This window comes from Myiozetetes cayanensis, unplaced genomic scaffold (assembly GCF_022539395.1).
Source record: "Myiozetetes cayanensis isolate MyiCay16 unplaced genomic scaffold, myiCay2020 scf33, whole genome shotgun sequence".
Taxonomy (NCBI): domain Eukaryota; kingdom Metazoa; phylum Chordata; class Aves; order Passeriformes; family Tyrannidae; genus Myiozetetes; species Myiozetetes cayanensis.
The window spans coordinates 1198699-1225102 of NW_026087555.1; the positions used below are offsets into that span (position 1 = coordinate 1198699).

At 36.9% G+C, this 26404-nt stretch overlaps 1 protein-coding gene across 6 annotated transcripts in view; it reads left to right on the forward strand.

Annotated features, from left to right (window-relative positions):
- The window catches only part of LRBA (LPS responsive beige-like anchor protein), a 402779-nt gene that overhangs the window by 336894 nt on the left and 39481 nt on the right, over nt 1-26404 (forward strand). For all 6 annotated transcript variants that reach the window (XM_050327298.1, XM_050327300.1, XM_050327299.1 and 3 more), the window contains 2 exons: nt 8685-8852; nt 23938-24027. In XM_050327298.1, coding sequence (XP_050183255.1) covers nt 8685-8852; nt 23938-24027 — 258 coding nt within the window. The remainder of the gene's footprint in view (nt 1-8684; nt 8853-23937; nt 24028-26404) is intronic.

Below are 26404 nucleotides of genomic sequence, written 5' to 3' on the forward strand. Positions count from 1 at the left end.
AGAAGGTGGGCCATCCTGAGCACCAGTTTGTCTAGATCCAGACTTCCTGATGGCTTGCTCAGCAAATGTGCCAGAACAAGATGCTAAATGAGAACCTACTGGGTTTGAGCAAGTTTGCAAAGAGCATTTAGTTTTCCTAATAGTATATTCCACATAACTGATTTTTTTTTCTTAAATGCTAGATGTCTTTGGTGCACAAATTCTACCTTTTTCTGTAATATTCAAATTATGATTCTCCTTTGTCATCCTGTGTAAATACCAACTTTAAGAAGTCTTATGACCTTCACAAACACACCTTGTGTTGTGCTGCTAAGCAACCACTCAGAATGACCTTATAGAAGATCAGGGCTGCACTGTTCATAATTATCTCAAGGAAGCAAATGCTGTTCTTATCTATCTGTGTTAGCCCCGGGGGGGGTTGCACATTTATCCCACGTAATGATATAGTGCCGTTTCCTATTTTTGTAGCTCTCTGATTTATTCAGTTGTGGTACCCTAATTGCCTTTGTAAATCTTGTGTTCTGTTCCCCAAAAGCTTTGGGATAGTTCTATTCTCTGAATTAACAGACAAGTCAAATGACAAGATTGAAATGACTTGTCTGCCTGACTTGCATCTAAACTGTGTTTTAAATTTTAAATTCCTTGACCTTTTGTCGTACCATTTCCTAATCTTAAACAATTTTTTCTAGAAGAATTTTTTTTCCACACAACTGGCTTCAAAGACAAATTAGATTAGTCTCTACAACTCTAAGATGTTTGCTTGTGCTGTTTGCAATGATTTGAAGGCCATGTGTTTGCAACTCTTTCTGTCTCCTCTTACATGCATACTAATACTTGTTGATCATCACAGTTCTTGTGAATTGCGTATACAACTGACACATCAAAGCACGGTATAAATGCTGCAAGCTGTAGAAACAGAGTGCAAAAATAAAGCAACAGCTGAATTCTAGGGCTTACAGAGTGAATCTTATTTGCAAGGAAGAAAGTACAAGCAGTTGAAATGTAAAATGCATTAAAAAATCAGTAGTTTCTCACAGTTTGAAGTGTACTGTGCTGTCATTAACCAAACACAGTTTAGGCTTAAACTTCGAGCATTAAATGGGCTGGTAGTATCCATTCTAAGTGCTTAACATGAGATCTGTTTCAAGTGTAGTTTTTTCTGTGTTCACATAAACCAGTTTTTGTATTTTAATGATACAAGTTCGGTTCATATTTATGGTGTTTTCTAAAACGTCACAACCTTCACTTTATTCACTCAAGTTTCACTGTATATTGCATTCAGATTATGCTAGTTGTGTAGTTTGTAGGGTAAAACCCCACCACTGAGTAAGTGTGCTCTAGTGCTTTCCTGAATTTTGGAATTTGGCCTGTTCTGAGCTTCAGTGTTTAAAAGGCTTGTACAATCTCAAAGGCATGCAAGTGTTATGAGGTTTAAAATTTTGTAGCGTGTATTTTGCACCTCTCTCTTAGCAGGAAAGAATCTGTAACATGAAAAGGTGAGTCATCGTTTACCATCCTTTTGGAGATGTTGAGTACTCACGTTCAGGAACAACTGTGGTTGTGTTGACAAAGCTCAAGGAGATACCAGGCAGAAGTCCCTTGGCTAGAAGTAGTGAAAGTTAATTGAAGTGTTAGAAGCAGTTTACCTGCATTAACATTCTGAGAGAAAAGATAACCAGCACAGAGAACTTGCATTGTGAAATGCACTCATATCTTGTGGGATTTTGGTGTTTGGTGGTTGGGTTTTCTTTTTTTTAAACACCCTTCATTTAAACTAATTTGACTGAGCCAACTGTCAGCTGTGTGGTTAAGGGCCTGTGCTTCCATGGGTAATAGGTTCCAGATCCAGGCTGTCAGTCTTCATGCCAACAAGTGCTGGAGGAACTGGGAGAGGAATTGATGAAATTTGGGGAGAAGGGAACTTCCTGCCTCTTTTTGGTGCTGTGTGTGAGGATTTTCAAAAAGAATTTTCATTCCCTGTCTTGACCTCAGGATATTGATGACTTTTCTGCAGGATAGAGTCGTCTTAACAATGTAGGAGACATTTTAAATGTGGACAATGAATGCAGAGACATGCTTGGGAGAAGTGGAAATGGTGGATAACTCGGCAACACCTCCTGGTGTTATAAATACTTGCTTTTAGCCATCTTCGTAGTAATAAATAGTTATAGTTTAACCAGTCATAGTAAGATTTTCTGTTTGTCTTGGGGGAAGGTCAAATGCAAGCCACATATGTCAGCATTATCACAGTTATGAATAATGGTAACCATTTGTGTGACTTCACAATTTTAATTAAATGTGGCTTTTATATATTATTTTTCATGTACTGGAATTTAATAAAGATCATCATAAAAAAGATAATTTTTTGTTTACCGCAGTTGTGCATCTTTCTATCTCTGGCTGAAACCAAACAATTGGGAAGGAGCCATTCTTGGTGTGTCTTTTGGAGAGCATCTTTTGATTCCAACAGCCATGTGCTGATGTCATCTTCTCACTTATAACTTTGAAGATCCTGAAGCCGGGATCTAAGTATAAGTCGCTGTAGTGAGAAAGCTGTGGAATTGCTCACAAGAATGAAGATAAACCTTTGTGTAAATGTTTTTAACTTTTGGCACCTAAGGGAGATGTCTAAACTTTGAAACTTAAGAATAAAAACAAAGCATTTGGTCTGTTTGTGTACTGGTCGTAGAAAACTGTAACAATTTTACCTTAAAATATTTCTCTCAAATTTGCAGATTATCAAGGATGTACTAAGAAATATTGTTTTTAAGGGTAATCACTTCCCTTTATGGTAAGAGTAGGTATGAATGCTTCAGTGCAAGTTTTTGTATTCACCAGAATCTCTTATTCCTGGCACCTAGTGATAGACATTTCAGTTGAGAATAAAGCCAAATTTTAAAGAAAATGTAACTTTCATTATATAAAATACACAGAAACTGTCTGACTTGTCCATTTAATCTACAAAATAGCTGTTGTAGACTGAATATACAAATCACCGAATGGTACAAAAGTGCTCAAGATTTTTAGCTAAACATGCTCCTAATAATTCAGGTATGAGCTAGTAATTAAATTGCAAATATTTTTCTTTGTTTACATGCTGCTTATGCAGAATATACCTTGCCACAGAATTTTGTTAAGTTACACTATTACTCAGATTTTATTTTTTGTCATTACTTATTACCTTATTGTTAAATATAGAGAAGAAGAAGGAACAGAGGAATGGAAGTTTATCTTCCAGAGTGCTCCTGTCTGAGCTTCTCAGACTAGGGATATCCTTTGTTCTGTAAGATCAGTCGTCTTCAGTAAAGCATCTGATTTAAATATTTTTAGGAAAATTATATTTTTCCAGAGTTCTTTTTTTATTTTATGCTGGTACTGGTAACCACGTGAAATAAACTAAAATGCTACCTTTTGTTATAACTGTAATGAAGAATTGGCAGTGCATTTCTGGAATACACATGCACAAAAAAGGAAAAATGAAATAGTTCTTATAAGGTTACTGTAAAGTAATTGCTCGGTTTCTGAAGTATTTCATGCTTAAAAAAAATTACAAAAGACAGTCCATAAAACTATATGCATTTGCTTGGAACAGTTATTTAGCAAGTTAGAAACCACCAGTCACGTAAACAGCTTTGATGTCCGTTTCATCCTTTTGAAATTTGTATTACCTCATGCAGAACTCAGAGTTTTCTCCTTACTACGTCTGCTGTCCTCTTCCTTCTGATACCTTCAAGGCAGGCTCGAGTTCAGTATCTTTCTAATCACTTTTTATACGTCTTTTTTCTCAGATGTCTACCCGTGTGATCAAACGGTGTTGCTGGTAAAAGTGCGTTTGGTAATTTACTTTTAAATAACTGGAGGTTACTAAGAAACCTCAAAAGATAAAGCCAGCACTTCAAGAGTTAAAGTGTTATTAGGAGGACAGGAAATCTGGCAACTATTGCAGAAACTAGACCTAATGGTGCACACAAACAATTTGTCAGTCTTGGTAAATGTGAATAGCTTTCCGCAAAGTGGCTGCGTTTGCTTTGTTTGAACAGCCTAAACTTTTCCTTTTCGGACTTTAAATCTTAGAAGTGAAATGTGATCCACATATTGAATCAAAATAATTTAATTCAAAACATATTTTGATTGGAACAAGGTTGACATGGAAAGAAACTCTAGAATAAAAATAATAAAAAAAAGTTGAAAGGACTTTCTATCATATATTTAGCAGGAAAATTTGAAACAGTTCTAATTAGGCTGAAAAAAACAGCCTTCTTCATTGTAACTTACTAAGGTCATATATCAATGTTAAGGCAGCATTACCAACTTGTGTCTGAAAGCCTGCACATGCAAACATCATTCCAGTTGTTTGGTTTTGTTGGGTTTTGGGTTTTGTTTTGAATGCGTGTGCACACTCATACTTTCAAGCCAGAACATGTACTTAGTTTAAAGTAGTTACCTGGTCCTGCAGTTATGTGGGTGTTTTGTCATGTTCAAGAAGAGTATTTTTCACCTGAAAATTGTGGTTGTGCTAAAAATACGTGAAATCCTAATTTGTGCTTTTCTGTTCATGCATAAATATTTTTTCAAATGGAATGTAAAAGAGACTCCATTATTTTAAGCGTTTCATGGGAAATTTTTTTCTTCAGAGAGGAATGAAAATGTTTAGTCCATTAAAGGCAATTTTTTGTACTGGAGATATGTAATTTCTTACTTGCTGATGTAGTATATTCCTGGCTGTGTTTTGTTTCGTTTCGTTTTTTTGGGTTTTTTCAATTGAGTTAATAGGAAAGTTTATTCATGTATGAGCAGTTTTGATTTCTCATCAAATTTGCTACTTTAATTTTAACTATATAAACCACATTTTGTATAAACTGGACTTCTGTCTTTCAAATAAGAGTTGCATGCGTGACTTATGCTCTGCTTCAAAATCTTTTCACTTTAGGTCAGCATAGGAATAAGGCAAGCGTGTAATTTATTTCTGAGCAGCTTGATTATGATTATAAATCTGTGCTGATGAAAAAAAATGCCATTAAACCTTGCATCTGATTTCAGCATTGGAACATCCCAAACTCAAGCACAGTATATATTCATTTTTAGTAAATATAATTTCATATGCTATATGTCATTGCATAAAATCTAAAGCAGAAATAGAAGTGGAGGGCAAAAGCCAATAGTAGTCACTTTAAAGATACAAATCTTGATTCCAAGGGGATAATATTGTTTGGGAAAATGTATCATAATAAATGCTTTGAGAAACGATACTGGAAAAAGGAGAAATCTTTCCTAACCTGCTAGTTTTCTGTTTTGTCATTCCAACCATGTTCTACAAAATTATTTGTATCAGTATTAGACTGATGTTAGTCTTCGATTGCCAGCAGTAAATTATTCTCCATTCATTCCTTTCAGAAAACAGGACAGAAAGAGATGCACATAAAATAGCGAATTTCAGAGTCGTTCACGAAGAGGTAGTTTTGATTGAACATATTTAGTGACACTGAAAAATATTTATGAATAAACTAAAATTTCTTTGTAAGATCAAAGCTTCTATTTGTGGATGTGTCTGAAGTGTTCCTACTTCCTACCTTGGGAATAGAGAAATGAAAGTTACTAATAGGTGTTTGTGTTTGACATCTGTATACTGTACTTTTTAGCATATCTCAAGTGTTTTAGTCTCTGCCTAATAGATCTCATTAAAAAAACAGATATCAACCCCAAGACAGTTTGTCAAAGTTAATATGGGTCCCCGTGGGCAGAACTGACAATTTGTGTGTGGCTTCACGTGAGGGTCTTTTCATGGTCTTGTTTGATCCTTTAACAATCGGACATTAGTCACTGATTTGTTTTACAATAACTCAATAGGATTGAACATTACCGTGTTATACTGGATGCTTTCGAGAGTTTTCTTGTTATGCACATTTTGTTTGTAGTACACAGTAAATGATGTACTTGGTCTGCCGTGGGAGCTCTAACAATTGATGGGTTTGCTTTAAGAGCAGCATGGGAAGGATGTTTGTATCCCATCCCATCGCTGTGTGCTGTGTTTAACTTGAGCCTTAATGAGCAATGGCTGTCCTGGATGCTTAAGTAATCCTAAATGCTTAACCATCCAGACAGTTTAGTTCTGCAAGAAGTAAAGGCTAACAGTGATGTTTAAATACCCAAACAAACAAAAAACCTCACCAACCCCCTCCTTTTTAAAACGGAATGGTTATGCAATTCCAACTTTTTTATTTCTCAGATGGTTTCTTAAGGAGGGCCCATACCTATATAGTAGATACCTGGCTACAGAGTGCACCACGTGGACTGGTTTGGTCCATTGTGTTCTCTTCCTTGACAGTCTTATTTTTTAATCGTTATACAGGCTGTTAATTATTGTTCCTTCATTGATTGTCTCATAGCATAAGCACTTCCCTCCAACCAAGAGCTTAACTGTGAACCTGAAATGTCAGACAGGCTTATTTAGCCTTTGAATTTGTGTGCTGTCTTTGGTCTGTCCTTCGGGGTCCTGCTGCTGACTGTAGCCATTATTTTTTAATTTAACCCTTTTATTTATGATTTGGCAACTAAGAAAGTTGATTTTAAATGGCCTAATAAGGAAAAAAAAATCTACTTTCCATCTGTACAAATTACAAGTGTAAAATAATTTCAAACTTGAGTAAGAGGAGTAAATTCAGGACATCTCCAAACCATTCCTTGAGAAGGCAAAGAGTGTCTTTTAGTTTTGCTTTTTTAGAAAAAAAAAGAATTGCATTTATACATATGGGATCTAAGGAGATTGCAGTGAAATTCCTCTAGTTATCAATGTCAAAATGCTTTGTAAGGATAAGACGACTCATTAAAAATCAAGATTTTGTAGAAAAGGAAAATATGAACAACTTATACACAGAATATATATACGTATGTGTGTGTGTGTGTGTATATATATATAAAATCCCAAGTTCATTAACACTGTTTTACTTGGCATTAAATAGTTATAATGATAACAGTAAGTATGTTCTAGGGTTAATTTTTTTTTAGCAAGATAGCATGAAAATGAATTCTTATCATTGTCGTTTGCTGAGCCCTGTAGAATTTTATGACTGCATATTGCAGTATTATGGACACTCATGAGACTCCTGCCTGGTTTTATCTTATTAAACAATTTTGAAATCATTAATTTTTAATTGGCCTGCTTGTGGTTTTTTATAGTTTTAATTGTGTGTCTGTGTCTAAATATTGGGTGGGTTTTTTTAAATTAAAAAAGAAAAAAAAAAAAGAAAACAGAAAGAAAAAGTCCTGTCTAAGCACATATGTTGTAAGGTATTGTTATATGAACATCCAAAGAGATACTATACTGTGCGGTAATTCATTTTAAAGGATGCTTTCAGCAATTCAGTATCCTAATAAAAGTAATAATAAAAAAAGAATGATATGATGTCTAAGATATGTACAGGTCTTTTCTTGATTGAAAGTTCTAATTAAGTGAATCGAGGAAAATTAACTGAAATTAGCTGTCAGAAAGTCACATTTAAATGAGTGATGATCTGGTGTGGCAGTAAACATTTAAATGATATAAATTGCCATTTAAGTGTATGGTTTAATGTTTGTCATGCATTAATATGACATGAGACTGCAGTGACAATCAAGCAGCTTGCTCTAATTTGAACATATTTAGGGCTTTTGTGTGGAGTGCACCACACAAATTAAGACAATTGCTGGTTTTATGTGTCAATTTAAATGTTGTTTTCAGGCATCGGTTAATGAAACAAACCCATCATTTTTGTGTGCAAATTGCAGAGTGATTTGCCTGGTTTTCAGATTAATTTCAACTTCCTCTGCTCAAAATTAGGGATTTCCTTTGCAGGGAAAATGCCATTCATTTTGTTAGATGAAGAGAATATCGGTTTGTTATGTTGTTTCATTTGCTAATTCGAATAAGAACTACATTGAACCCTCTGTATAAAATAGAAAAAGCAAATCCTGCTAGGGATTTAAACTAGATGAATTAACTCTTTAGATGACAGTGATCTTTAGGTTACCTTGTAATATAGTTGTGCTGTATCTAAAACCAATATGGAGAGATTCTGTGTTTTTTGGATGCTTTTGTCTCTGGGGTTGGGTTGTAACTGGATAACATCTTCAGAAAAGCAGCTTAATATTTCAGCATAGTGCTTCTGTATAGGTTTGTAGAAGAGATGTGTACAAGAAATGCATAGAAGTTATAGCAGTTTGGTGTTCCAACATATTAAATAATTTGTACCCTAACATCCCTAGTTAGTTCCATTTCCCCAAATTTATCCATCTTCTCTGTGGCTGTCAGAACCAGATAATTGTGCTGTTATTATTCACCATGCAGATCACACAGAAAAGCACAATTTCAACTCGAGAGTTCATAGAAACATAACCTGGCTGTCTATAAAGGCACTAATGCTTTCCACTTACTACTTTTTTGCCTTATTCCCACTACTACAGTTTAAAAAGCAAGGTCTCCTGGTTAGTGGGAAGTACGGAATGAGACACAGGCATCTCTTACAGGGCCCACCTTTTGTTTGGATAGAATGTCTAAAGTACTCTTAGTAATTCTGTATTGTTACAGAATGATACTTGTTAAGGTAATTTTGTATGCTATTAAAAAAAAAGTTTCTGTGATTGTGATTACCAACTGATGACTGTCAGGCAAACTCATGTTTGTGTTTTGTGTGTGTTTTCTGTTACAGGCATTAGAAAGTGAGTTTGTTTCCTGCCAGCTTCACCAGTGGATTGACCTGATTTTTGGCTACAAACAACAAGGGCCAGAGGCTGTTAGGTCACTGAATGTATTCTACTATTTAACTTATGAAGGAGCTGTTAATTTAAGTTCAATAACGGATTCCGTATTGAGAGAGGTAAGTTTGTGCTTTAAATATAGAAAAGAAAAAAGTCTTCGTGAACCACTGCAGTGTTGAAAATGTAAAGATTCCACTTTGTTCAAGGCTCCTGGTGAATGTTCAGTTTCTTTGCATTCTCTTGTGGTTAGGCTACAGGCCAGTCAAATGCAAGGTGGCTTAACCAGTTGTCACAGCATGCAGAATTAACAGAACAAGCATGCAAGTTGCTCTTGCAACTTTGTGCACCTGAATTCAACCCAGACTGGGTACCAATATAAAAATAAATGTTCAAGGATTGCTTCAGTTTCTGAGATCAGTCATTTTGTTCCCTAATACTGGATCTTAGTGGCAAAAGACAGCAAGCAACCTTGATTTGGCTTCCGCTTCTGCATTTACTTCTGCACTTTTAACAGTTCTCTTTAAGCGCAATCTTGTACATGTAGTACACATCAAACACTGTCATTTTGCAGCTTCCAATATTTTAATTTGGTTTACTATCAAACTAAAATACCTTGTCCTGTGTTTTTCATATGCAGAAGTAGATATTTAAACATTGGAAAGATCAGTAGTTTTATTTAGACTCAGCACTGTTCAGAAAATCTATTTGCTAAAGTATCTCATAGGATATTGTGGGCTTAAAGAGTCCTTCCTTCTCCACCTAGACAGCTGTTGAAAAAAAGAGCAGGGTGGAGTGGGTGATTAAACCAGACTTTTATCGTTTTTACATCCTCTGTTCAGACAATACACTGGTATCAATTATTGCTGCATATTAAGGATATTAATTATAGAATAAATGTAAGTGGTACTTTGTTGTAAAATATTCTCAGTCCTTGAGAACAAAGTAATATGAATGCTGTCAACTCTTTTATTTAACTGGGTGATTAGATGTTCACCAACAGAGAATATATACATGAACTGAATGAAAACAAGAATGAATCTGTTTCTGCTTACAAATGCTAGGTTTACAGCTCACAGTAGGATTCTAGGTTAATCCTAACTGAAGTTTTTTGTTATCTACTGCTTATTTAAAGAAAGTCTGAGAATAAGCAATTAATGTTTTAAATAATACTATTTTCTCTGTACATATTGGCCATCTGACTGTGTGGGGCACCTTGCCAGCCTCTTAGAGAAAAGTCATCTCATAGCAACGCTGTGGGTTGTAGCTGGTTTGTGTGTGCAGTGAGAAGCTTTGGGGGTTTGCATGGCACTGTGGGGTACATAAGGACTGGCTTAAGTACCGGTGCAATGTCATCATTATGCGGGTTGCATCAGTCTGCAGACTGCATTTTGTTCTACTTAAAGCTAAAATACTTATGTTGCGCATAAATACGCTTAATTGAGTTAAAAAAGGGGTTCTGGGACACTTGGCTCATAAGAAAAAATGTCATCATCGGGGTTTGAAAAAGTTACTGACCTGGTACTAGACTGCTAGATGTTCACCCTGTCGTGTTTTCATTTCTCTGATAATGTTTTTCCACTTTACACTGACAAGGAATTATTCTTACCCTGTAAGAGTATTAGACTCTTGAAGTACTTGATGTAAGTGTGAGCTGGGTATTATGTGTAGTTTGTTCTTAATTTTGTTATTAAATGAACCATCATTGAACCATTGCTTCTGAACCTAATAATTGAAGTAACACTAATCAAAATAGCAGTCTCGGCACACAATTTTTAAAAGTTTTTAATTTTTCTAGAACAGTTCTATTATTAGATGAACTGGGATCTATTCTACTTGGGTTGTAGCCTGAAAAAAAGTAACTTAAGACCATGGAAGTTACAAATCTGTCTGGATATGTGGATCATCTCAGAGAGACATTCACTTTATTACCAGATATTTTGGATTTGTCATGTTTTTATTGTACTTTACTACAATGTTTCTTTCTTTTGAGTTGTTCTGTGCTGCCTGAGCTGAGTGGCATATAAAAATGAAAAGAGGAGGGGGAGAATGGCAGTGTTGTTGAGTTCATAATAATGGAGTAACTTAGCGACAGCAGAATTTTGAAACACTACTGATGATGTCAAATGAATGCAGGCAGCAGAATGAAGTGTCTCTTGTCGCACTTTTATTCTGCGTTGGTTGAACATTGGTCCAATGGAATTCTTTTATTTAGCATTTTTAAGCAGATCATTAAAACAGTTGAAGGATTCCTGTTTGGTTAGTTATCCTTGCTATTTACATGTATTTTTTAAGGCTTATTTTTTATTATGTAAGCATGTATATGCAGTTTGAGATTTGAGTATGATCAGCCCTGATGGGATATTGACAGTGCAGAGATTTAATGGCTATCATCACCAGTGGAGACTTATTCTACTTTTACTTATGGGTAGAGATGAAAGTAATGAAAAATTTGTTTGTGTGTATATGTATGTGCATAATCATTCTATATCTATGTGCTAAATGAATTTATCATGCACCTTTGACAGCATCACCTTCTTCCTGCTTGCTAATCCATCTCCCTGAGGACTTGCACTAACATTCTGTACTGCCAAGCAGCTTCAATCAGCATTTATTTTTCTCCTTCAGTCAGCTTGCCAGAAAATACTTCATCTTTTCTCCAACAAATTCCTGGTTAGAGGCCAAATGAATTTCTGATCTGGGAAATTAGCAGTATTTTTACGCAGGCAAGACACCTCAGATTTAGTACCTGTTTATTAGGCAAGTAATAAACTGGAAATTTTACTCCAGATTCCTTTGTTTCAAAAAGGATGCTTTTGGCTTTTTCATCTTGATAAGATTCAGGGTTTGAGTCTTCAAATCTTGGGAGTTGTAGCAGAAAATGTATTTTTATTTGCAAACCTAAGCCAAGGAGAAACCTTTGTATGCTCTGAGGGCTGCAAGTTCTTGAGGCTTTTAGGTATCATGTGGAAATAATAGCATGTGCTTAAACCATGGCTATTTCCCCACATAGACAGTCAATGCTAAGCCTGGCCCTCATCAGTAATGAGAAGGCTTTGATGCATGTGTTTCTGAAGTATCTTTGCAGATATTTGTATGGATATTGGTGACCTAACTTATCAAAGGGGCCACACACAGAACAATAGTGGAAGGAACTGAGGACTGGAGGGGTGTAGGTTAATGCAGAATTTCCTTAGGTCTCCTAAATGACTCTAACTGGCACCTTTATTTTTATAGGCAGTCAGGTTATATATATTACAAGAAGGAAGTACTCGTCTAGGAAGGAAAACTACTTGATTAAAACCATATTCCACCTTTCTTTTTTTTTTTTCTTAACTGAAAATGTAGAACTTTTACATCCCCTTATACTTCTGTGAACAATTTTTTCCTGCCATTCTTTCTGCCTATGGGAATAAAGGAAGTAAAGTATTTTGAAAGGATCTGACTGCCATAATAGAAAATCTTAAACTAAAATGCAAACCATGGGCCACATGCTACCTTTTGGCAGATAAACCCTGGGGAGCGTGAGGCTTGCATAATTCAAAGGCAAATCTCAAGGGGAGGGGAGTAGATCAAGAGGGAAGGGTTTGAGTCACAGCCAAGGGGGGGAAGGGAGCTGCAGCCAGGAGAAGCAAGGCAGGAGATCCAGAATCTCTGCTGGCACTGCTTATCCCTGCAGAGACCATTCCTTCATCCTCCTCTTTCTCCCTCGAACCATTTTAGTAGCATTGTCATTGACTCTGATCCTCATACTTGAGTGTCCTACTTGAAGGCGGTTGCAGCTGCAGAGGGAAGTTGCTGTTCAGTTGACAAGCAGTAACCATCTTTCCAGTGGAAAATACTGTACTTACCAGCAGAGGTGTGCTGTATCTCTGCCTTCTGTTGACTTGCTCTTGAGCACCACATTTTGATCTATGGAACTCCCAAACACAAGATCTGCCATGGAAGGGCTCTTTTTGTTGCCTGTAGAAGAGGCAAGGAGGAGTCATGTAGCATAGATAAATGTCATCCTGCTCTTCTGGAGAGAATTCACAGCACCTTCTTATCACAAATTCTGCTCTTTTTGCCATAGCTGTCCAAGAGTGGAGGGAAAAAAAAAAGTAGAATTGTATCTAAGTCATTTGGACAAGCAACTGATTAAGAGCTGAAACACAATCTGTAGAAAATAATTTGCATCTTGGACTGATTTGTGCGTATTTCATCAGAGTCTTGGTCAGAAGAATAGAAATTTGTCTTGTCTCTGGCTTAGATTCACAAAGGATGTTTGTGAATCTGGGCTGCATGCAGAGTTACTAATTAGAAGTCCATTTCTCCACTGATACTCCTATGACACTCCTAGTGTAAACACTGGATAAGAGCAAAGAAAAGGGATGGAGTTAATACTGGGAAGACAAAATATTACCTGGAGAATGCATCGTTGGTTTATACAGCGACCCCTGCACCTCAGGAAGCATTCTGAATTTTCTACCACACTTATCAAAAAGCACCTAACTGTATTTAAAAAAAAAATTATTAACATAGCATCTGATATGATCTTTGAAGTTGGCAGTTATGGAAGAGTAATGATTTTTAAATTAGCAGTAATAGCTCAGAAAACAGGAGAATTAAGTCCCATGCAGTTAATAAACTCCATCAAGCAATCTGCTTTTTAACCTTAGATGGTTCTGTTGTTTTATACTTCTTCCTTTGAAGAGAAGGTACCTTTTTGTTACATGAAGGTAGTCTGTTTAGCATTAGGAAGCACAGCTTTCTCCATTCTCTCGGCACCTTTCTTTCTCTTGATGATATTTTATTTTCATATGAACTGAGGAGTTTCAAAAATTGTGAAGAATCAGCTTGGACGTAGTATTTGGTATGTTATTTGAATGTGCCACTTCTGATTATATATAGAGAGAAAATAATTCTTTTATTTTCAGTTTTAAGGCATATGGGATAAATTATTTTATGGATAATGGCTTTTAAATGTTGCTCAAGATTAATATCTTTGGGTAAGTTTTATGCGTCTTAGACCTATCTCTTATTAGTCTTATTTTATTTTTAAATATTTACAGTTTGAGAGACTTCTGTACTTTCCAAAAGAAGTTACAAGGATGTTTAGTTTACGTGACCCCAGTTTCATGACAGCAGTAGCAGATCTGATATCTTATCCCAGAGAAAGCATTTTTGGCCTCTCTTTTAGCTGTGTTCATGGTGGGAGTTAATAGCATATTTCAGCTCTAACTCAGCTGGAAAACCCTGACAACAGTGAATCTTTCACAGTGTATAAACACAATTTGTATTTATAGCATAGTTAACATTTAGTAAATAGTTGGGAAAATGATCAGTCTGGTTTTAGCAGGATGGCCAACAGTCTTTGTGGCTGGGATGAGTTTTAAAATGTAAAATAAAATGGTTATAAAATACTGTCGCAGAGCAGTAAATTTAGATGTGTTGAATTCACTAAGTAACGAATTCATGCAGGCAAAATTCAGAGTATTGTAGAAACAACCTTTGAATCATCTCTGACCAGAAGTGCGTTGCACAGATGGCATGCTTGATGTTGTGCAGCACAGGAACAGTGTGAAAACAGCAAATAAATGTCAAACATTGGTCTCGTTTTAATTGCAGATATATCTTAAAATACAATTACATGTAACCAGAATTAAGAAAGCTGTTTTTAAAGGAAGCATACCTCATGGCTAAGGAGAGGTGGACTTAGCAATGCAACCAAACCCATGTTTGGTCCTGGTCTTTTCCAGGGAAGGTACCCAGGGCAGGAGTGTGGAACACAGGCAGGGCCTCCTGTGTGAGCAGGTACCACTGCTCAAGGAAATCAGCTTGTCTGGGCATCAGGACTCTCCCGTGAAAGGAAGTACTTTCTTCTAGTGAAAAGATCATTAAAATAACAGGGGCACCATTCCTGCCACCACTCAGTATCATTTACCTATTAGTTCTCACACCTCAGCTCACACTGTGACCTGCTTGTGGTGTTGGAATGAATGGGCAAAATGAGCATAAGCAAGTGTTTACTGTGATATCTGGGAGGTGTGGCACTTCTTTGATTCCATTCAGCCCACAGTTTGACGTGACAAATGGGTATTTATTGCCCTTTGTCTTAACTTAAATATTTACTACAGTGGTTAGAAACAGAAATGAAAAGTACTCAGCTAGGTTCTGATCCAGAAGAATATGTGACCTGGTTGTTCTCTTTTATCTCTTTTATCCTTCATCCAATAGAATAGATTCTAATTTTACCTGCTGCTTCTGCTTCTCTATCTAGAAGATAAAAGATAGTTTAGAGTTAATTAAAAGAGGACTGAGATGCCTTGGCTGGAAGTAGTAAAGCTTTTTGGAAGGAACTAAGTAATGTGAATTAGTTCTTCAGCTCAGAGTGTGTTTTTCCTCAGCCTCTGATTGAAATTCAAAGATAGAAATTTTCAACGCAGTCAGCTCTCTCACCTCTTCTTGCTTGACCGTGTCGTGTGGATCTATCAGAGCCAGAGAGGTTTTGAGACCCCCCTGGGCTCGTTACATTTTCATTTGTGCCTGGCTGGTCAGTCTTAGATAACTGACATATTTGTTGGGCAGCATTAAATAAGAAAGAGTAATCAAAAGGTAAACAAGGTATGGATAAAAGCCATGTTCATAATCCTTCAAAAATATCTTTTTTTAATAGAAATTATTTCTATTTTTAAACTTTTTTTCCTCTTCCCTATGTGGGAAGGATGAGGCATACTTCTGTATAAGAGCTACAGTTATCATATACTAATTCATATAACTTGAAAGAAACATGGGAGTGAATAGGCTACAAAAATTTTTTTGTGTCATCAGCATGCTTTGATTATTTCCAGGTTCTTTATGCTGTCCAAACAATTGACTTTCACAGTAATTGGGAAACTAAAAAATTTTGTTCACGATATTTTCATTCTCTTTGCTTGTTGCAGCCTAGGGTGTCTAGCTCATCAGTTTTCCCTCTGTGTCTGTAGATGTGTGTGGTGTTTACTTACTAAACTTTATTATTTTAGTTATTAGTTATGTTTGATCAATAGCTGCTGCTTAAGTGAGAAAGCTTGTGGTCATGATGAAGGGGCTTTTCCTCAAGCATTATCTAAAAATCAAGTCTCAGTTAAAAGTTACATACTATTAAATAATAACAAAAAGTTCATTCATTGCAGTGGAAAACTCTGAGATATTATTTTCCCCATAGTTTTGAAACAGCAGGTTTGGTCTTGCATGTAGTGGTTATGAGAGTTTAAATAAATATATTTCATAGCTTAGCAAAATTAGTTATTTGTTTCTTTTTCACGATTGTTACACACTCTGAAAGATGATCACATAAGACAGTTTAAAGACCATTACATTTTGGATTTTTACATCGGTGTATTAACCTCCTTCAGATTGAAATGTTTTATTTTAATGAAGGTTTTTTATTTAATTAATAGAGATGACATCAAAAGTCTAAGAAATTCTGTGTAATGCTAACAGACTGGTTTGGATTGCTTTTTTCCAGAGAACAAAGTTTTATATCAGAATATTTGGGATCAACTAAGTAGCAAGTAGACTGTGAGAAGACTCTTTTAAAGACTGTGTTTAGCTATTTAGAAGAGCAAATGAATAATGCTAGAAATTGGTGAAGTTTGAGAGTATTGCACATGACAATACCACGATTTCCTCTCTGATAATTATTGAATTTAAATGAAGCAGTGAGTTGCTCTCTTGAAATCATCTGCCACGGCAAAGAGAGATTGCAGCAATTTTGGTTGTGGTGTTCAAATAAAACAGAAACAGTTATATTTAAAAACCTAGTCCCAGAGCTGCTTAGGATTTTGCTTGTACTGAATCCAGTTTTACTTGCAGGTCTTTAAATTCATCTTAACTCTCTTTTTAGACTCTTTTCCCTTTTTATTTTGTCAGTCTCTTTGAAGTACTACCAGACCTGTTTTTGTAGTTCCAGTGGTTTTTATCTGCTTCTTTCCAGTAGCCAAAGATTTAGGTGTTTTGAATGAGCACATCAGTGCTCCAGACAGAGATACTGTTTGAAATTATCCATGAACCCAGTGCCTCTGAACATTATTGAGTGACATTTGTTTCTGTTGGTTGTGTCTGCTCTGACTAACTGGTTTCTTTCAGATTGGCAGCTGGGATTACGCCACAGTAGACGGACAGCTGCGTGAGCTGGAGATTGCAGCCAGGCCGTGCTGAGCCTCTGTTTAATATGCCTGGAATGTATATATTCAGATTGGAACAACTTGCATGGCCCTGAGGGGGTTCTATTTGTATTCTCACAAACTGTGATTACTTCCTGTTTTACTTCGATTGCCATGTAATTGTCATACTGATTTGTCTGGACAGAAAGACTTCATTTTTCTTTATTCTTGCAGAAAATTTCTTAATGTAGTTTAAGAGCTGGGTCAGGGGGTTTGTTTTTAAAGATGTAGTGGAAGGCATCCTATGCTGTGCTCCTTCCTGCACTTTTCTGATGCAGATAGAAGTAATGCATTATTCATGTATGGAATCCTAAATAGCTTCAAGAAATAAGGTAATCCTGCATAGGGTAACCCCTCCCTCTCCAGGTATCTGCAGTAGTTTGGATTTTATAAATAACAACTGGTTAGACTTAGTAATCAGCCTCGAGATAACTCTGGTATTTTGAGCAGGCAGAAGGAAGTGAAATTGGGGAGTGGGAAGAAGAAAAGAAAAATATTATACAGCAGATGTGTTTCCTGCAAGGAAGCTAAAAAGAAGAGAGAAAAACCTCTGTGCTTAGTTTATATTTGATGGCTTTAATTTCTGCGTGTATCTGTTTTCTTGTGTAATGAGGCTCACTCAGTTCTGTTACATACATCCCTCATGCACCACAGCAGGCAAAGGTTGCGCGCTTTTTGCTTCATAGCAGCTCTCTCATGTACGCTAATAATGCCCCCCTCTGTGGGCCCTTGACAGTATTTCTGCCCACGCTTCAGCTCTGAAGCCATAAACCTGTGGTGCTTGGGTTGAAGTAGTACCTGCATTAGTGGGCAGTAACAGGCACCTTCTACATCCTGCTTGGTTAACAGAGGGTGTATCACAAACATTTTGCAGTCAGATTTAATGATACCTAGAGAACAATATGGAACTCTTGATCTTGGAGCATCTTTTCTTTAGCCTTTCTTCTGTCCTTGCTCTATTCCCTTCTCTACCATTTCTTAGATTTCGAAGCTAATAAAGACGTTTTTCTTAAGTCAGTACGTTAAGTGAATAGTGCAATGATAAAACACAAATTTGAAGTGATTTGATTCAAAAGGTTTGATTTGTGAAGTCAAAACGAGAAACAATTTTCTGGTTTGACATGAAGAAAGTAGACTGCTCGTTTTATTCTCAAAACAGTGAATGGGAGTGTATGAATTTATGATACTAACATTTGAGCGCTGTATTTTTTCCTTGGGTCAAGTGTAGTGCAATGTCCCCAGGGCAGGTGTACAGTCAGCCAGCATATACATTGCTTGTGTCAGAAAAGCATTTTGCCCATTTTTCACAATCTTGACCTAATGGGGACTGTTAGGAAACAAGGGAGGTGGTACTACAAAGAGCTTCTCTTTATAATCTTTTGCGTCTTTTCAGCAGTTTTATCTAACTGTTATGAATCGTGGTTGTTCTCTGGCCAGGATTACCTGTGTTTCCGTAGTCTGTGAGGAATTTAACTAAGAATCTCCCTGTGGGAGCATAAGTGGCTCTCTGGTCAGAGGAGGTTTTATGATCACTTGTTACCAGAGCTTGATTTTAATCACTGTCCCGTGGGGAAGGGAACTCGTTGGTTGGCCGCTAAGCCATTCAACTTCACTGTCTGAGGGGAAACCTGTCAAATAGTCTGTGTTCTCTGATGCTGTAAAGCAACATCTGGGTGGAAGGAAAGGGAAAGCAAGTAATCATAATTGCATATCGCTCAAGCCAATAGAAGTCACTAAGGAACATGTGTGTAAACCTTTTTGAATATTGAAAAGTGAGGTAGGAGCGGCAGAGAGCCAAAGTAATTATTTTTGCAAGGGCTCTTATTTTCTGGACATAAATACTGGGCAGAAAGATGGAGGATGAACCCAAAACATTTTCTGTCCCTGACACGTATGCTGAAATAATATGTATTACAATGCATGATGTTCTTTCACCTGGGTTTTCAAATTGTTGGCAATTAAGTCTTAGAGATTTGAGAAGTAACTGGGAATACTTAGGTGTAGATCTGCAAGGGCACTGAAAGCAGCCTCTTTGTAGCAAGAGTAAGGTTGTCGCTTGTTGTGCCCTCAGAGCCAGGCGTGCATTTTAACATGGGCGTGCTGTGCCCTTGGACTCCTCAGACAGTTTGGTGTTTTGTGTCTGAGGAGGCATGATGAAAGCAACTCTGAGCTAGTCCCTTTAAAGGTCTTTAAATCTGGAGTTAAATGGTGTATGTCTTGCCTTTTAACTATTATGGGCCTTCATTTCAGGATTTGAGTTCAAAACTGGAGACCGTTTCATTCTTTCTCTGTGACACTCACTACAGTTCCCCCTCCACCCGCCCTCCCTCATATTTAATTTTATAGTTCTTTCAGACATAAACATGAAAAAAAAGCAATTTTGACTTAGTTTCTGAGTGTTGCTGCAAAGAAAAGTAACAAACATCTGTTTTTACCTTAACTGCATCCATATGTTCAACCTCCCCATCACCCTCCTTCCCAAAAAATTTACAACCGTATTTGGTGGGTACTGCATACTGTTGAATTAACTTTCTTCACAGTTAGATTGGAGAGTAAGTTCAGAGACTGAAAATATCCGTGCTAAACAGTGACCAGAAGCTACATTACAGCTAAACCAAGTTTTCAAGTTTTTTACTCTTCCTCTTTTAATTTATTTTCATATTCCCCTTCTCCCCTTCCTACCCCCCTCCAAGAAAATAGGGGATGATCTAGGAGACTTTTCAAGGAACAGGTTATTGTGGTAATCAGATAAATGTTAACTTGTGAAATTTGTTTTTGGCCTTCATGCTTCTAAATTAATTAACTTTCAAAATACTATGTTATGTAAGTATGTGGTTTGAGATGCATACTGTGTGGATTATTGTAAAGGGTTGCTCACCTTGTTTCATTTTATTACTACTTGTTGTAGCATCTGGAGCAATTCTGGCCTTACCAAAGTTTTGTTTTTGTAGAGGATTAACAGGAAGAAGGCAGTTTTACTGAGATATTTGAGAAGCAGTGAAACAAAATGTTGAATGATACTATCTTTTAGTTTCTGGTGTACAACATGCTTTCAGCAATAAGAGTTTGTAGAGCTAAAGATATCTTTCAAACAAAGGTTATTCCTTTCTAGTTATGTAGTGCCTTTAATAGATATGAAAATAGTGACATTTCCCAAATGTTTCTACCTACAGTCATCTAAATGGTTGTATGCTCCAGAGGGATTCAGCAGTGTGAGAACACATGCCCTTCTTTTGCTGCTAGAAGCAGCTGTCGGTCTCTTAGTAATACTGAAAACTCAGTTAGAAGCTGGGCTTCTAAATTCATTAGAAAGCAAGTGGATGACTTTTGGACTGTTGGTCGTTGTACTGTATATTCTCAGGTAAGTAGTAGGTTGTTTTTTTCTTCAAAGGAGATATTAATTATCCCTCTGAGGAAAAGATTCCCTGCTCCTACCTGATTTTCTTTGGCAGGTTGAACAAAAGTCTGAGTGACATCTGGTGGCTCTTTCTATTGTTATGTAAATTGAGAGAGGGGGATTGATTGTAGCTCCACCATCACATTTCTGCTGACAGAGGAAGGTCACCTTTCTGTATGTGATCCTTCTGACTGAGACATCAGAACCTGGAGTTGACACCTGGATTGACTTCGAATACAATCTGGGAAAAGAAGGGGATCGTTTGGGGTTGCTAATACACTCCCATAGTCATTATTACAAAATGTGGAAGTTAAATAAAGAAACCTTTACCTTTTTTTTTCTTGGTAATTAGAAGGAATGCAGGAAATTTTTTTTTCCTGAAGTCTAGCCACTATGTCTAGACATATTTGTCTTAGTGGTGTTGCCTTTTACTCAAGAGTTGTTCAGATTTCTTTTGGATCTCTGAAGACACCGGTAAAGACGATGCACAGATACCAGTATCTTTGCTTTTATACTCTATGTGCAGTTTTGATGTTTTATGAAACCTTGTTACCTGTAGTATGACATGATGTGATTGTGGATTTTCCCCAGTTCTGTTGGCTAAAAGGGAAAGAGAGTGTCAAGGGACTATTGCAGTCCTGGAACTGTAGACTTGTGTATTTTTTTGGAAGGACCAGATGGAACCTAATGAGTCTAAAAGACTTGTTTGTGGCGGAACTGTACATCACAAACTCAAGCTAGATCATGAACAGGGATGTAGAAACTAACTGTTAAGACTGAAAACAGAGAACTTGTGATCCTCTGGGACAGGTTTTGGCAAAATTGTTGTCTCATTGACCAGAAGTTTCACCAGGTCTGACAGAGCACTGTGAAAACAGGCAGTGGCTTGAGTGGAATATTTTATACTGTTTTGTAATATCCCAGAGAGATTCTCTTCTGCACTGAGGATAGGTGGGAGACAAATAGCTGTTCTCATGCTGCAGTTGTGTGGTCTAGGAGTGTGATTATGATGAGCATCGTGTATGTGAGTAAGGAGTGGAATCATAACTGTGTCTCTTCCAGTTTTTATGTCGCTGGAAGGTAGCGAGTTCCTCTGAGATCTGGATTGTGGAAAACAGCATTCTGACTGTTGATCTTCCATTGATTAAAGCAATTATAACATCCGATTTTTCATTATACATCAGTTTGAGCTCTTGTTGTGATGAATGTATTGGAAATATTTGAAATACTCTGCATCAATATGTGATATCTTGTGTTTCGTTTTCCCTTATGTAAGGGTCTGTAGTTTCAAGTGGTAGCATTGGGAATTAAAGGACATACCAGATTCCATGATTAAGGAAAAATTCTGATTCCCTTTAAATGCTGAACATGGGCATTTGGGAATGAATGTTTCTGTATTGATCATAAGTCAATATACAAGGAAGTTAACAAATCTGAAGCTTATTATTTCCTCACTTTCTTCTATTTTCAACTCTAAAAGAAATGCATGGGAGTTGTGCTTCAAGAATAGTTTATTAATTTTGAATAACTTATTAGTTATATATTTAATAGGAAATAAATAGTAGATCCTATAGACTGTAGATTTACCCTAAATATTTTAATAAGCATAGAATAACTGACATCCAGGACAGTCCACCTTCTGCTCCCCTGTGTTCTTCTGGTGCTACTCTCAATGCAATGCAGAATTCCCATTTGCTAGTAAAAATATGCCTCTCAATCTGCAACTAAATGTAGGCATATCTTTTTAAAATCTGGATGTTTTGAAACTAACAGTTTTTATGGAGGGGGTAGAGCTGCTGACCATTATGCTGTTGCTGCATTAATGCCTCATGTCTTTAGAGACCTCAAAGCCTTTGTGATTCCCTTGATATCTCGACTCACAAACCCCCAAATTTGAATTTTAATATAAGCATGTCTCATCAGCAGGAAGGAGACTTGTATGCTCTTACTGAGCTTTAGTGTTTCATGAACTGATATTACTGTTCCTTAAAAAGTACTCATGGAATCACAGTGTGTATATGTCAGTTTGCAGCCAGCTTTTTGATAAACTTATTTAATTCATCAGTTCTTTGAAGATTATGGTGCTTCCCAGAGTGGGCAAGAGTGTTAGAATCTGGTCATAGAGTGATTTCAACTCCTACTCTGGTGAGCTCAGAAGTTTCAAAAGCTCTGCCAAGTGTATTAAGGTCAAGTGTTTTGGATGGCATGTTTCCTATCAGAGAATGATTATTTTAAGACCTCAGGTGCATTCTACTTTTGACTCTGTTATTTCTGTAACAGGAGAACATTGTGTGTCCTAGTAATGGTCTTTATTATTATCTAAAAATAGTTGTTTGCAACAACAAGATCAGCGTAAGTGTTATCCCATTGTCTCAAATATTTTAATGAGTGGCTAAAATGGAACAAGAAATAAAAGTCTAAGGAGCCTCCAGGAAGGTTGCACCTTGAAAAAGAAGAATCTGAGAGAAAAGCATGATGGCATTCATATGGCTATAAAAGTGGCTAGTGGTTTGGTGGTTTACCATTCAAGCATCCCATTTAAAACACTTCTTGGAAGGGCCTGATTTTCAAGACTTCTTTTGAAAATAGAACCTAGTTGTTAGTGCCTCACCTTAGGTACTCAACATCACTGGATGCTTTTGCAAATGTAGAGCTCAATGCTCTGCGCAACAGAAAAACTGAAGTGTGGGCCCATGTGCAGTCTGTTATGCCACAGCAATGCGAGGTAATTAGTTCAGCTCACCATGAAAGAGATGTAAACTAAGATGAACAATTTAAAATTTTCTGTATTATCAACCTGTTTCTGTGAATAGTGCAGGGGCCAGCCTGACAAGGAATAACTTGTTGAATTTTGTCTGCTTTATGTTGTTACCTTTAAGCCAGTAGGCCAAGAGGTGGCAACATGGAAAACTAGTTGGCCGTGCCTAGGCAGGACATACAAGTTCACACATTTCAGAATAATTAGTTTTAAGAAATCACTGAGCAAGAGATGATAGTTTCATTTATTGCCTATGAAGAAAGTGCTAAAGCGTGTTGCTGAAGATACAGAGAAACTTAAAAAAACCTCTTGTATTATACCTTCATATTCTCCTTTAGCTGCCTTTAATATTAGTCTTATTGTCATTAGTTTAATGCATCCTAATGTTGTTTACTTTTTTGGAATAAACCTGAAAGTAAAAAAAAAAAAAAAAGAGCTCAGCATTTCTGTGAAACTAAGCAATGGAGTTTAAATAGAAAGAAAGGAGAACACAATACCTACAGAAACTTTTTTAAAATTTAACTTTTGCTTTTGAGTTACGATACAAACAGGATAAGCCAGTGTTAGAAAGGAAAAATGGAGCCAATAAAGAGGGTTCCTGATTATAATAGCTTGTTTCTGTTTAATATCATTGAGCAGGATGAGGTTTTGCAGAGTTTCTCATGGAAATAGCATCCACAGTACTAAAATGATTACCTCATTCTTAGTACCAGTGCCAAGCACTTAGCCCCACAGTGAACACACGGGCTTGATTTTCAACATGAAACAAGCCAGAAGTGTGGAATGACATTTTCAGGTGACAGTTATGGTTCTATTGCCTGTAATTAGCACCTCTTAACATGCAAACCTGCCTGTGCCTTTTCCAGGCTGTTGAAGCTCAAATACGAAGTTTTGGACAGACCCCTTCCCAACTGCTCATAGAACCACATCCTCCAAGAAGCTCTGCCATGCAGGTGGTAAGTACCGTGTTAACCCTTTGTGACCTGCCATTTGTGTGCTCACTTCCTTTGCTATCTTGAAGTTGCAGAACCGGCCACTTCGCTTCGCTTTTATGTGGTCGTGGAATTATGTTATTAAAAACAGCAGATGAGTTATGATTTGGTAGGAGTGTATGCAGTGCTTAACTTTTTTTTTTTTTTTTTTTTTTCTGAAAGGATTGCATTGATTTCTGGTACAGACTTTTTTTTTTGTCAGTGTAATCTGAGAACACTTCATCAGTTGATTTTGTTAATACCATACCTGTACAGGTGAGAGCCGGTCATCATGGAGACAATTCAGTTAATCTTTGGCAGATTCCCCAAGAAGCATGGATTTAGGAGGTGGAACTTCCTTGTCTTTTCCCCCAGGCACAGGTTTTCCCCTAAAACCAGGATTACTAGGAATTCATGAGCTGAAACTTACATAGCAAAGAATGTGACTAAATGTGTTTTGCAGTAAAGCTAGGGTGATAAAATCCAGGCAGTGAGCATTAACATGCTTTCCCTTTTACCTCTACTTGTGTCTAATATAATTTTATTATACAAACTATTATTTTATTACTGATTACTTTTCATATCATGTTGTGTGCAGTCTTTGGGTTTAAAATATCATTTGTGTTGTCATAGATCCAGAACTAAGTATGTTAAGTGGTATTCTGACAAGTGGAGCTAATGGTCTGCTAATTCACAGGGTTTTCAAAAAGTTATGTTCCCTTATTGTTAAGATGGACATTTTACACTGCAATATTAAAAAAAAAAAAGGACATTTTCTTCTTTTATGTCCTACTCAAGCAGACCAAGGTTACTAATTTTAAAATATACCTGAAGTGGAGAAGGTTTTAAAAAATTACACAAAAATCTGAGATGTTTCCAGAATAGCTTACAAACCTTGTGATGTAGGAATCTGAGAGATGTAAACTTCTTGTCAAATTGAGCTACTAGCCTTTCTCGATTGGGTCATGTGCTGTAGATGAGACCTGCTCAGCTCAGTGCCCCTTCTGCCCTGGGATCCCCTGTACAGGAGGCACAGAGATGATTGTGCTGTTTTGTGGTCTGCTGGCCCACTGTACCTCCCACGGAGTGTCCCAGTGCCGCAGAGCCCTGCAGTGCCTTGTGTGTGCAACCCACGGGGCTCTCTCGTTCAGAAGAGCTCTGTTAACAGGGGTGCTGGGGAGCCCAAACACTCCCATCGTGCAGCTCCTTGCCGTGTGTGTGTCCGTCTGTCATGGTGCCATGCACAAGGCACTTGCTGTAATTTAAAGGGATTTGTTTCAGGAAGAGGAGGAACTTGAGAAGTTGCTTGTTGACGTGTTTGTCAGACCCATTGTTATATAAATAAATTTGATACCAGGAAGCAGTTTGTGTGCTTTTATCGTAATATTTTTCATGATGCTGAAATATAAAAGATTTAGTACGTAATATAAGAAGTTAAATTCTCTGAAGTTAACTGTTTCTAACTCCTGTGTTTTTTTGGGCTGGGGTACACTCAGAAAAAAAGCCCTTAGTTCTCCACTTGCTTTGACCAATTTTGTGGGTATTAATACGTGATACTATAGTAGCACTACATTAGCTGGTTTTAAAAGTAGTGTTCCTGGAGCTGAAATACAGCAAGGATATTTTTCCTGTCACAATTTTGAATTACTTCTAGCTCCCTTATTTACTGAGTTTTGTTTTCACGTGTGTGTGTGCATGAATGCATGAATACAGCCGGATTGGAAGCTACCACGTGCTGTGTTAAGTGCACAAGCCATAATATACACCAGGTGTAGTAATTAGCAGTCACACGAAGGCTGCCTATTTGTCTGGTTTTGCTGCTGTTGCTGTATCCCCTTGTGTTTTCAACCATCAGATAGCTGGATTTAATTGAGGCCACATCAGATGAGGCATTACTGACACCTTTAATTGAATGAGCATCCAGGGAGGATTAACTCATAATATTGATTGGCTTTTAGCCACTTGCTCAGAAGGGTGTCTGGGTAGCTTATTAGTTGCTTTTATTTACACCTTTATGCAAAGACTGTAAATAGGAATTCATAGAGCAATATGTTTTTCTAAGTACTCTTAATAACTTTTTAAAAAGGAGTGATAATAAAAATGCAAATGTATTTAATTTTTTTATTAGTTCTATATAAATATACATTAAATGTATGCACTTACATACACATATATGTAATGACATATTGCAGGTGGAAAACAGCCAAGGACACTTCATTAGTATTCTAATTTGGTTATTAGAAAATTACAAATACTTGAGCAATATGGCTACTGGTGACAAGGATGATTGTACCTGTACATCTCAATGGGGTTCTCTTTTTTAGGTGCACCACACAGTCATAAACCCATTAGGTTTTGCTTT